The 13,439-nt window shown below is 42.4% G+C and overlaps 1 protein-coding gene across 1 annotated transcript in view; it reads right to left on the bottom strand.

Annotated features, from left to right (window-relative positions):
* The window catches only part of ANTXR2 (ANTXR cell adhesion molecule 2), a 141,185-nt gene extending 139,854 nt beyond the window's left edge, over positions 1-1,331 (bottom strand). Inside the window, exon 1 of the mRNA XM_004470820.4 lies at positions 438-1,331. Coding sequence (XP_004470877.1) covers positions 438-586 — 149 coding nt within the window. The 5' untranslated portion in view covers positions 587-1,331. The remainder of the gene's footprint in view (positions 1-437) is intronic.
* Positions 1,332-13,439: the final 12,108 nt, after the last annotated feature.

Genomic DNA, 13,439 nt, shown 5'->3' with positions numbered 1-13,439 from the left:
CATGCTAGCCCTCAGTTTTTCCCGACTCCAAAAGTGCTGTGATCAGGATAAAACCAGGCAAACTTCAGCCAGCCTAGGGGGAAGGGGAGAAAGGGCAGAGGCCGGGTGCCGGGGTATAGGAAGAACCCGGGGTTGGTTCGTAGGATGTAGAATGCTAGCCCTGGCAGCTGCACTCCCATTTCCCAGGAGGCCCCATACTTGGCAAACAATGAATAGCCCACCTCCCCCAGGGAGCCAAGTGGCCCGGAGCTCTTTCTAGCATCCGGTCCCCAGTCCGCAAAGAGCTGAAAGTTCTCGCCTCGAAGATAGCAACAGGGTACACACAGCAGCGGGTTTCCAACACGTCTCTCCAGAGCCCACGCGCCCGTCCTTAGCATCCCCAGCCACAGTTGAGCCAGTAGCGCCCTCACCAAGAGACCCTGAACTCCAGCACTCACTTGTCCAGGACGAAGTAGAGATCAAAGGCTCCTCTGCAGGGCTGCTCCTGGGCGCGCAGCAGCCCCCAGTGACCGCTGAGCGCCAGCAGCCACAGCCCGGGGACCAGCCAGCTGCCCGGGCCGCGGGCCGCGCACAGCCGCGCCACCATGGTGCGGCCAGGGGCCTGCGCCGTCAGCGCTCGCAACCCTTCGGCGCGGTTCGGAGGGGGCGCGGAGGGAGCGAGATCAACCGCGACCGGCGCCGGGAGGTGGGTGGTGGCGAAGGGCCGCAGCGCCGGCGCCTGGGGCAGCGGGACCCAAGGACTGACAGGAGGGCGAGAGGGAAGGAGGGAGGTCCTAGGAGGACAAAGGGAGTCTCCGCAACCGCTGCAGCTGCCGCCGGAACTCTTGACGAATCCCACTGGAAGCGCGATCCAGTCCTCCCCCTCTCGATTCCGGAGAGTTCCTGCACACAATGAGGGCCCAAGGCGACAGCTCGGGAGAGAAGTTCCTCCTCCGCCCGCAGCAGAGTCGTTAGCGCCGTCCTGGACCCGGGACCCCGAGTCCCATTCCTCCCGGGGGTGGGGCAATGGGGCAGCTCAAGTCCCGCAGGAGCCTCCCCGGACGCCGCGACTGACGCACAAACTTGGAGTGGAGACCCCTCTCTTCTGGTTGCCTTCCTCCTGCGGCCTGAACAATTGCTCTTCCCGACTCTTCTCGGAAGTCCAAAACTTTCTTCCTAGCGCTGGCTTCTGGCTCGGCGCAGTCCGGCCGCCCCTTTACTTTAGGGGAGGAGGCTGAGCGGCCCCGGGGCTTAAAGGCTGGAGAAAAGCAAAGCCAAGTCCAGGGGTGCGCCCTGGCGGGTTCGCCGAAATGTGTCAGTGAGAGCCTAAGGGCGAGGGCGGGGCGTGATCTGACGACTGCTGAGCCACACACGCACTTGTGGGTTCGTGACGAGCTGAAGATTATTTACACTTGCCAGACTTCTGAAGAGGAGAAAAAGTTTGGACAAACAAATGTCCTCTAGAAATTAAACATACCCTTACATCCTGCAGGCCTGGCCTATTTCAGCAGCTTTAAAGAACAGCCCTCTGTGTGGTTTGGGAACCAAAAACTAGTGATTCCGTGGCAGATGGTGTTCTCCTCATTCTGCCTCATTCCCACTGCCACAAGCACACCCATTTTATGTGCCCCGCCACACCGCTCCCTAAGGAAGGAGACTCCTTTTTTTCCTTTTTTTTTTTTTTAATAAAGCTACTTGTAGCTTCATACTTACAGGTTCACCACTAAGCCAGGAAAGAAAAGGTAGAGGTGGGGGGCGAGGGTGTGTGAGGACAGGTTGGATGAGAGGAAGTCTGGAGGGACCTCATTTGGAGTCTATAGCTACAGTGGATAGTGGTGACTCAAGACGCCATCCTACTGTCATTCCAAGTTCCAGGTCTAGGGGAAGTTAAGCTGCTCTGGCCAAAATTGTGCAGGAACTGATGTTTGAGTCCTTACTCATTTTTGCACACCCCTCTTCCCCTCTCCTCCCCACCACCTCTACCTATGATTCCACCCTCCTTACTCATTTTTGCACACCCCTCTTCCCCTCTCCTCCCCACCACCTCTACCTATGATTCCACCCTCCTCTGTCCAAATTGGCTTTTAGAATTTACAAGCTCACTGGGATGTCAATGATTGATAATGATATAAAGTTCCTCCTTTCCTCTTTAACAATATCAATGCTTTATGATAAAAGTTCATTAAGCACTTAATCATATATGGTCTTTCAACATCTCTTCTGTGGTTTGTTGTCATGTGTATTTAATTATTCATTTACATTATTTTTGCCACACAACCAGATTTGTAAGCTCTTTGAGGGTAAGAACCAGTCACTTTAAGAGCTATTGGTATCCTATTATGTATCAGACACTGTTCTAGGAGTTACAGTTAATGCATAGAACATAATAACAGGTCCCTGCTTTCATGAAACTTGCCATCTGGTTAAGGAGGAAAAAGACTTTCATAAAGAACTAGATAGAGGAAAACGGACTTTGGCCCAGTGGTTAGGGCGTCCGTCTACCACGTCCACATGGGAGGCCCACGGTTCAAGCCCCGGGCCTCCTTGTCCCGTGTGGAGCTGGCCCATTAGCAGTGCTGATGCGCGCAAGGAGTGCCGTGCCACACAGGGGTGTCCCCCGTGTAGGGGAGCCCCACGCGCAAGGAGTGCACCCATAAGGAGAGCCGCCCAGCGCGAAGGAGGGAGCAGCGTGCGGAGGAATGGCGCCGCCCACACTTCCCGTGCTGCTGACCGCAACAGAAGCGGACAAAGAAACAAGACACAGCAAAAAGACACAGAAAACAGACAACCGGGGGAGAGGAGGGGAATTAAATAAATAAAAATAAATCTTTAAAAAAAAAAAAAGAAAAAAAGAACTAGATAGATAGTTGGGGGGGGCGGGGGGGAGGATGGAGAGGTGACTGATAATGGAAGGTACTTTGCAGAGATTTAAAATGTGGTATAATGATAGAGAATGACTGGCTAGATAACTAACAAAAAGTAGCCAGCCATTCCGAGAGCTAGTAGAAGAAACGTTCCAAGCTATTGCAACTGTCCAAAGGCAACAATTAGGTTAGCGCATTTAAGAAACAAAGAGAAAAGCAATTTGGATGGAGCATTGTGGGTAAAATGAAATAAGCCATAAGCAGGAGCCAGATAATGCAAACCATAATAAAATTCAGATTTTAAGTGTAATAAGATTCCATTAGAGGAGTTTAAGCATGGAGGTCGGGGAATGGTAGTGGTTGATATGATCTATATTTTTAAAAGATCATTCTGGCTGCTATGAGATGATGGATTTGGAGGCAGCAAGAAAGATAACAGAGAGACCAGTTAGGAGACTATTGCATTATTGAGGCAACATATAACAGTAACTCAAAATGTCATCTATATAGCAGCTAAACTGAGAGACATGCATGGATGAGAAATGAGAGCATCAAAATATAAGGGAGAAACTCTCTTCGAGAGCATCTGTACTACTATTGCCAAAGATTGAATAGAGGGCAGTCAGCATCCTTTTCTCATTCTTTGGCAACGAGCCATTTGAGAACAGAATTCCACTGGATTTGCCGTGTCTTACTGATGGTGCAGGTGGCTGATTGAATGGAAGATAACTTTCACTCTTGTTAGAAAGAAAGACAATCCGTCCAATATTTTCAAGTAATTGAGCTCTGGAAGAATGCCCAAGGGAGATAGATGGCTAGATGAGCACCCCAATTCCAATGTCATTTGACTCACCTTTTCTTGAGGTTCCCAAATTCTGATTCCTCTCTGCAGCGATCATGTTGTGACCAGGAAAATGTTGCCATCTCTCATTGCACAGTTGAGCCCAACAGTGGATAGATAAACTCCCCTTCATTTCTCACAGCAAGCTGAAACAGACTGACATTTTCAATACATTTAAATCAACAGCTTCTTAAATTTCTTAAGAATTTTTTATTTACTACTTTTTTTTAAAGATTTATTTTTTATTTATTTCTCTCCCCTTCCCCTCCACCCCCTCCCCCACCCCAGTTGTCTGTTCTCTGTGTCCATTTGCTGCGTGTTCTTCTTTTTGTTGGTTTCTGTTACTGTCAACCACACAGGAATCTGTGTTTCTTTTTTTGTTGTTGTTGCATCATCTTGCTGCGTCAGCTCTCCGAGTGCAGCACCATTCCTGGGCAGGCTGCACTTTCTTTCGCGCTGGGTGGCTCTCCTTACGGGGCACACTCCTTGCTTGTGGGGCTCCCCTACACGGGGGACACCCCTGCGTGGCAGGGCACTCCTTGTGCGCATCAGCACTGCGCATGGGCCAGCTCCACACGGGTCAAGGAGGCCCGGGGTTTGAACTGCGGACCTCCCATGTGGTAGACGGACACCCTAACCACTGGGCCAAGTCCACTTCTTTATTTACTGCATTTTGAAATGAGCCTCTGTTTTCAACTTCTGGTTTAATCAAGACAGAGTCAAAGATATCATGTACCTTTAGCAATTAATACCATTTATCAGTATCTGACAGAATAAAATCTGAGAAACCACATGTCAAAAAGTGGTTTCAAACTAGAAAGGGGACAGAAGATGAAGAAATATGAAATATGATGCTAACCATGCACTTTTTCCTCATGATGAAGTATTTTTAACTCACATTTATTAGGGTCTTTTTTCTTTAGCTTCCTGACTCAATCTCTGAGACTCCAAAAACTGGCTAAGAATCAATCTAGTTGTAGGCCCAAAGCAAAGCAAAAATGCCTTGAATTTAAAACTTGTTCTTCCTCAAACTTCCCAGTTCCTCTTAATGTCCTCCCACTTAGTTCTTCTTTCCTACGAGGCGGAGGCCAGCAGAGATGACTGACATCATAAAGCATATTACCTTTTCTGTTTATTTGTTGTTTGGGTAATTAATTCAGCCCAGTTCTAGAGTTTTTTGCATTTCATTCACTTGCCCAGATGAGATCTACAGCAATGTAGGAAATGGGCTCACCTAGCACAGATCAATAATTAACCAAAACATTTTCATTTATAAAAATTAGAAGGAAGGTCATTAATTACAGGGGTGACAAACCACATTTATTTGTCTGGAGTTGAGGGGTGTTCCAGGTACACAGGACTTTCAGTGCTAAAATTGGGGCAATTCCTGGGGCAGGCCTGGGCAAACAAGACTATTGGTCATTCTATTCTCAAGCAATAATAAGGGAAGTGAAAGCAAGGGCAGGCAAGGAAATCTCATCAAGCCATGAAAATAGATAACTACAGCAACATCCTTTACTTCTACAGTAAACATCCTTTATCTCTACCAGGTGAGAGGACTTAAGCATTGTGAGTCAGCAAGAGATTAGACAGGTAAAGCTTCAAACTGACTTTAGTGGTGATATAAACATTCTGGGATTCCTATTTTACTTTCTGTTTTAAATCAAGAATGGGAGAAACAATACAGATTTTTAAGCTGAGAGAGAGGGACTTTAGACTGCTTTTTAAGAAAAATAAGTCTAAAATATTTCCCTCTTATCAAATTATCTGACTATCCAATGAAGTATTTTGCATCACGATTCACACACACCCCAATCTAAAAGTTGTTCTTTATATTCAAACCAAACTTCAAATTCAATTTTAGAATTTATCACTTTATAACATAAAGCGTGCTAATAAATCCAAATTTTATACTCAGTTAAATGTAATTAGAAGAGCTTAACTGATATTTGATGCTTAGAGGTCTTCACCAGGCTCCCTCTCTTTCTCTATCTCTTCTACATGCAGAGCTCCTATGGACTTCATGATAAAATTTATTTAATTATTTATTTAACTGTGTTTTGTTTAAGAAATATTTACTAACACCTAAAATATGTCTCTATTCTCTAAGCACAAAGTTATATTCCCTGCACTCCAGAGTGCACTTTTCCAATCTCCTACCACCAACTTCTCTACCCTCACTCAAAAGAACAAGCAAAAGAGGCAAACCAGCAATAACAACAATAAGTAGGAAAAGAAAATAAAATTCATTCTTTAAACCATGAGTAAGGAAAATCATACAACCTATGTTACTTACAAGTGGATATCTCTGTATTACATCTACTATGACACACATAACTCCTGGAAGTAAAGCACGAATAGTCACTATACTGGAAGTGATTCATATTCACATTATATGTGGAGTGATTCATTATATCTACAGTGATTCAGAGGAAGAAAATAAATCTTCAGCCCCTATAGGTGACAAAGCTTATTTAAACTTTTATAAGGTGTAGTCATTAAAGAACTAGATTTTCCCAGTGTCTGAACTAGTTCCTAGCAGTGAACAAAATGCTTTTGGAAGGTGGAATTACTTCTAAACTTAACACCTTAGTATATGACAACAGAGTATGTCAGCCCATGACAAAGAATAATCACATTCTCTGAGAAACCCAGCTTCCTGGAGGAAGATAGAAGACTGAGATTTTCATGCAGGAGTTTTATTAAGGTTTCCTCTCAGGAGCAATAACTACAAGAGGTGAGGGTGCAAGAGACCTCAGCTGACCCCAAAGATAGCTCTGGAGCTGAGATGGGCTTTCAGAGTTGTTTGGAATTGAGTGAGGAAAGGCGGCCAGGATTTTGTGGCCCCTCATGGGTCAGTCACACCAGGGAGCCAAGAGTGCCTACAACTGCAAGTAGGAGAATTGCATCCATCATCCATGTGGAATCTAAGCTCCCTCTCAATGTAGAGGTGGAGTGGACATAACCATCCCAGGGTCCACAGGACTGAGGAATAGAGTATGGATTAGAGTGGACTTACTGATATTCTACTATGGAACTATTATGATTAGTAATGGAAGAAATTGTAGCATTGATGTGGAGAAAGGAGCCATGGTAGCTGCTGCGTGTAGGGAGAAGGAAGAAGAGATATGATGTGGGGGCATTTTCAGGACTTGGAGTTGTCCTGTGTAGTACTGCAGGGACAGATGCTGGACGTTGTACATCCTCCCATGGCCCACTAGGTGTACTGGGGAGAAGGGTAAACTACAATGTAAACCATTATCCATGTGGGGCAGCAGTGCCCCAAAATGTATTCACCAAAAGCAATGAATGTGCCACAATGATGAAAGAGGTTGTTGATGTGGGAGGAGTGGGGTGAGGGGGTGCGGGGTATATGGGGACCTCTTATATTTTTTGAATGTAACAATTGAAAAAAATAAAAGGAGAAAAAAAAAGTGGATGGCCTTCGAGAGGGGGCATCACCTTGGGCAAGGCTGCTTCCTTTGGCTTAGGGCAATTATCAGGAGGGGCTTGGTTATGAGCTGTCAGCAGCCAAACTCCTCCCTGGGGGAAATAAGTGTCTTGGTCCTGAAGGAACAATCTAGGTGATTCAAGCACAATATCCACAACAAAAAAACAAGCTATCTGGCAGCTTATTTAATGAAAATCCTATCTTATGTGCCATGTAATATATAATTTTGGACAGGGGTAGTTTGCTATAAACTTTATTGGGACAGTTTGAAAAATTTGGATGAAGTCTGAAGATTTGATGTTAATTTTTTATTTTGATGGTTGTATGATGGCTATGGAGAGAGTATCATTGTTTGAGGAAACAACCACTAAAATTTCGGTGTGATGGGTCATCATATCAACAACTCACTCTCAAATTGTTCAAGAAAAGCAGTTCTTTGTACCATACTTCAAACTTTTCTTTAAGCTTACTTTAAAATTTGTATAGGAGGAGGAGAATGAGGAGACATGGCAAAGAAATCCATTATGGATTTGATCCTGGATTTGAACCTGGAATAGAAAGGATATGTATTAGTCAGGGTTCTCTAGGGAAATAGAATCTACAGGAGATGTCTGTAAATAGTATGAGAATTTATAGGAGTCTCTCATGTGACCATGGATGTGCACAAGTCCAGATTCTGCAGGTAGGCTGCAAACCAGGGCTCCAATGAAAGTTTAATGAAGGTCCTTGATGAGTTTCCGGGAGACGTTGCCTGTCCAAAGACGAACTGGGAAATTCTCACTGAATCTGATATCAATTCCCCTTTTAAGGCCTTCAACTGATTGGATAAAGCGCCATTCATTGCTGATGGCAATCTCCCTGACTGATGTAACTGTAATCAGCTATCCATGATTTACCACTGCAGTAAAGTCAATGGTGACTAAAGTCCATAAATGTCCTTGTATTACAATTAGCCCAGTGCTGACTTGACGGAACAACTGGGCACAATTACCTGGCCAAGTTAACACATTAACCTAACCGTCACAAGATATTAATTGGAAAATTGTTGAAATTTGAATAAAGTGGCTTAGTTAATAGTATCAAATAGTAATATTATTAGCACTACCATGTGGTACCAATGTTAATTTCTTAGTTGTAGTAAATATAGCATTTATACAAGATGTTAATGGGAGAAGGTATGCAGGAACTCTCTGTAGCATATTTGCAACTTTTAAAGAATATTTATTACTAAATAAAAAGTTTTTTTAAACTTAATTTTGAAGAAGTTTTAGATTACAGAAAAGTTTCATTGAAAATATAGGGGACTCCTATATACCCCAACCCTTTCCCCTCTCACATTTTTCCCTATTAATAACATCTTATATTAGTGCAGGTTATTTTTTACAATTGATGAACAAATATTGAAGCGTTATTACTATCCATGGTCTATAGTTTATGATTTACAATTTCCATCATACAATTTTAGAGGTTTTGGCAAAATATGTAATGGCTTGTATCCATCATTGCAATATAATTCAGAAAAATTTCAATTCCCCAAAAATGCCCCATGTTCCAATTATTCTTCCCTCCCACTCTCCTCAGAACCTCTGATAACCATTATCTTTATATCAATGTTACAGGTCCTTCCATTACTACAGTTTACTATAATAATAATCAGTCTACTTTGGCCCATGATCGCATTTCCTCCTTCTGTTTATTCATTACTCAGTCTTGATGACTTTGGGGTTGTGATGCCCACTTTGCTTCAGATTGAGAAGGGGCTGAGATCTTATGGGACAGATGGAAGGAATTGTCTTGCATGCAAAAAAATTCTGTTTTTTTAGATGGGCCCTGCCATATTTGCCAAAAGAACATTCCCACAATTGCATTTTCAACCACAGACCTCCATCTCTCCAGAGTTCACCTGTTCCTTCCTCCAGCCCTCCCCCCAGTTCCATGGATAGTCCAACCCATCCCAGCCCTGCTCACCTTCATACTCCAACACCATCGACCCCACTCACATCCCTGCATCACCATCAAACCATCCACTGCCAAACCACTCCCTTCCACCTTTTTGTAGGTTCTGCCCAGTTTGAGAATCAGTCACCACTGTCTACCTGCTTTCTGTCTCCTGATATCCTATCTTCTAGACATTAGTTCTGTGAGTCAGCTCAATATACTTACATGTCAGTGAGGTCATGCAGTCTGCCCTTCAGTGACTGGCTTACTTCACTCCAACATAATGTCTTCAAGATTCTTCATATAGTCAACATGTGTCAATACTTTATTCCTTCTTACAGCTGAGTAATATTCGTTGTATGTATATATTACTTGTGTTGCAGCCAACTTTGGACGATAGTGAATAATGCTGCTGTGAACACGGGTGTGCTTATATCTGTTTGTGTTTCTGCTTTCAATTCTTCTGGATATATACCTAGTACTGGGATTGCTGGATCACATGGCAATTCTGTAGTTAGCTTCCTGAGGAACTGCCAAACCATCCTCCACAATGGCTGCACCATTCTACATTCTACCAGCAGTGGATGAGTATTCCTATTCCTTCACATCCTCTTCAACATTTGTAGTGCCCTTTTTTTTTTTTTTTAATAGCGGTTTGTCTAATAGGTGATATTTACCAGGCACCAACTAGCAATGCAACAGGAAAAAGACCCTGACCCAAAGGAGGAAATATTAAATACAAATAAGTTTTTATGGCTGAAAGATGTTGAAGTGAGTTAAAAGGTCAGTCAAGAGGTGATGCTTATGCACATCTCAACAGGATCTCATTGACTGCCACAGTAAACAGTGCCTCAAACAGCAGGGCTCCTGAGGGCTCTAGAGACAGCTAGACACTATACACAGGGTAGACGAGCCCAGGAATTCAGCACCCTGTTAATGGGCCTTACTTTGAAATTTATGCTCGCCAGTGTAACAAATTTAGACTCATTTATAGTTTCCCTACACATGGCTCTTCTGCCCCTTTTATTTGAACCTACAATTAACACTGTACTTGTTAAAATACATGTCCCAGAGACTTAAATGTTTGGGTTGCCCATGTGCCAGCTGGGCCCTGAATCTCAACAAAGTTGCAACACCTACTCTCCAGTTCATTGGACTCACCCAGGACAACTAGCAAGGAGATGATAATGGACATCAACCACCCCAAGGAACACATAGAGTCTGTAACAGTGAGCAAGTTAGTCCCATCCATCCGTCCCATGGAATCAAAGTCCCCTTTCAATTAGAGGCAGAGTGGGGGATCACCATCCCAGAATTCTCAGGATTGGGGAATGAAAGATGAACTAAAGTAGACTTACTATTATTCTACTATAGACTTATTGTGATTCAAGCAATGGAAGAATAGCAATTGATGTGAAGGCAGTGGCCACTGGAGGTTCTGAGGGGAAGGAGAGGAAAAACAGGTGTAATATGGGGGCATTCTCAGGACTTGGGAATTGTCCTGAATGACATTGCAAATGCAGATGCAGGTCATTATATAGTTGTCATAACTTACAAAATTGTGTGAGAGAGAGTACAATATATGTGTGCAAGGTAAAGATCTTATGTGGGTTCCATCTCAGACTCAATCCCATAGTAACTTCCTAACTGGTTTTTGGCTTCAACCACTGCCCACTTGCAGTCTATTCTTGGGAACACAGCCAGGGCATGTATTTTGTATAATGTAGATATGATTATGTTATTCCTCTGCTCAAATCCTTCCAATGGTCTCACACAGAAATAGAAGTTCTTACAATGTTTTACATGACTCTATACAATCTGGTCCCGTGTTCACTCTCTTGGATTTCATCTCCAATACTCTTCTACTTATCCTCTCTACTGCAGCTCACCCAACATCCTTACTATTACTTGAATACACTCCTGTCTCAGAATCTTTTAGATTCCCTCTGCTTGGAATGCAGTTTCCTCAGGTGTTTACATGACGTACTCCTTCATCTTTATGTATTTGCTAAAATGTTGCCTTCTCAGTGTATACTTTCCTGATTACCCTATTTAAAATTTCATCCTTCTCTCCCACACTTCCTATCCTTTTCCTCCTTTCTCCCTGGCACTTGCCACCCTTACACATGCTGTATATATTTACTTATCTGTTTGTTGTTTGTCTTTCCCCACTAGAATGTAAACTCCATGTCGGTAGTGGTTCTTGAGTGTTTTGGTCACAGTAGTTCTCTAGTGCCTAGAAGAAGGCCTAGAACATAGTAGGTTCTCAATGAATATTTGTTGAATGAAAAAAAAAACTACAATGTAAACTATATATAATCCATGCTTAGTGGCAATTCTCCAAAATGTGTTCATCAATTATAACAAATGTACCACAACAATTAAGATGTTGCTAATGTGGGAAAATGTGGGAGGGGTAGGAAGCAGGACATATGATAATCTCCTATATTTTTAATGTAACATTTATATAATCTACATATCTTTTTTAAAAATTAAAAAGTATATTGAAAAAAAGAAAAAAGAGTGTGCTGTTTAACTTTCATGTATTTGTGCCTATACTGGTTCTCTGCCTCTTAAATTTCCTTCTTCATTTCATTGTAGTCATGGACATTACTATGTATAATTTCAGTCTTTCTAAACTCATTGAGACTTGTTCTGTGGCCTAGCATGTGATCTATCCTGGAGAATGATCTATGAGCACTTGAGAGGAATGTATATCCTGCTGTATTTGGGTGTAATGTTCTGTATATGTCTAATAGGTCTAGCTCCTCTAATGTATTATTCATGGTCCCTATTCCTGTATTAAACTTCTGTCAAGATTTTGTGTCTTATGGTGAAAGTGGTGTATTAAAATCCACCGCTATGATTGCAGAGACATTATTTCTCCCTTCATGTATTTTAGGGCACTCTGGTTAGGTGCATAAATATTTATGATTGTTCTTTCTTCTTCATAGATTGCCCCTTTTATTAATATATAGTGGCTTTCTTTGTCTCTTACAGTAGTTTTGCATTTAAAGTCTATTTTCCCTGATATTAGTATAGCTACTCCTGCCCTTTTTTGGTTATTGTTTGCACGTAAAGTTGTTTTCCAACCTTTCACTTGCAACCTCCTTGCATCCCTGGGTCTAAGGTGAGCTTCTTGTAGACAGCATAAAGAATGAGCCACAGTTCCTTATCCATTTTGCCAATCTGCATCTTTTGATTGGAGAGTTTAGTCCATTAATATTCAATGTTATTACTGTCAAGGCAGTACTTACATTAGCCATTTTTTCTTCAGGTTTATATATATCATATTTTGTTTTTATTTCTCTTTTTATCCTTTTACTTACTCTTATTAATAATCTTCCTTTCTACACTCTCCTACAACCCTCTCCTGTTTTCAAATTCTACTCAAAATAATTAAAATTCTATTCATTCTTCTAAGCCTATTTCATATATCCTCTCCCTCCATAAAACATTTTTTGACTCACCTTCAATTTCATCCTTAACAGTTTTTGCTAAATTCATTTGTATTTTAGTATTTTTTTTATATTTATATCAATTCCTTACTAGTTTCCTGAGAACTAGAACTGTGACTTACTCTAAGCATATATTAGAGGCTTTAATAAACATTTGCAGAATTGTTTTATTTTAGAAAACTGGAAATCTTTCTTCCTGGTAACTGAAAATTCTGGAGAGGTCAAAACTCCTTTATGAAACCTTACCTAATTGCTTCAGCCCATGCTGGCCTCTCATTTTTTATCTCTATCCATCTCTATCCATCTCTTTCTTACAGCCATTCTTCTGGTCAGCAATTTATGCATCTTGATACAACTTGATTCATAACCCAGTTTGCAAATTTCTCAGACCTTGGCCTTCTGAAAACTTAATCCTCTAATGATTTTGTTGTTTACCAGGATCTGATGATGGGGAGTAGGGCAGGAATTAAAGAAAAGAGAAAATAAAAGCTGACTGGAATAGTGGACACCATGAATGAACTCATACAACACTAGCTTAATTTCCATCTCATGCCAAAAAAACTTATAAAGGTACATTTCCTAGACACCCCCTGCAGGTAGGTTTCCTCATGGCATAGGAACCACCCATCAAATACACTCATGGTGGACTTTGAATAAAAACCATGTTACAAGAGGAGAGAGGCAGGGTATGGAGCATCTTTTTTGCTGGTGCAGGTGATGGCAGAGGTAGTGAGCAGGAGGCAGGAGCAGGAGCAGTCCTCATGTCTTCCTGGTTCCCCATCTCCCTGATCATGGCAGAGGCTGCAGCTCCCTTATAGCCCAGTACTGTTGTGTACTTTGGGGAGTTTACTTGAGAGCTCAGCCTACATTCTTCATCTTCGGTTCTCAAATGACTCTTCTTAATAAAT

Source organism: Dasypus novemcinctus, chromosome 1 (assembly GCF_030445035.2).
Source record: "Dasypus novemcinctus isolate mDasNov1 chromosome 1, mDasNov1.1.hap2, whole genome shotgun sequence".
NCBI classification, from domain to species: Eukaryota; Metazoa; Chordata; class Mammalia; order Cingulata; family Dasypodidae; genus Dasypus; species Dasypus novemcinctus.
This window is presented reverse-complemented; position numbering and strand designations above follow the sequence as displayed.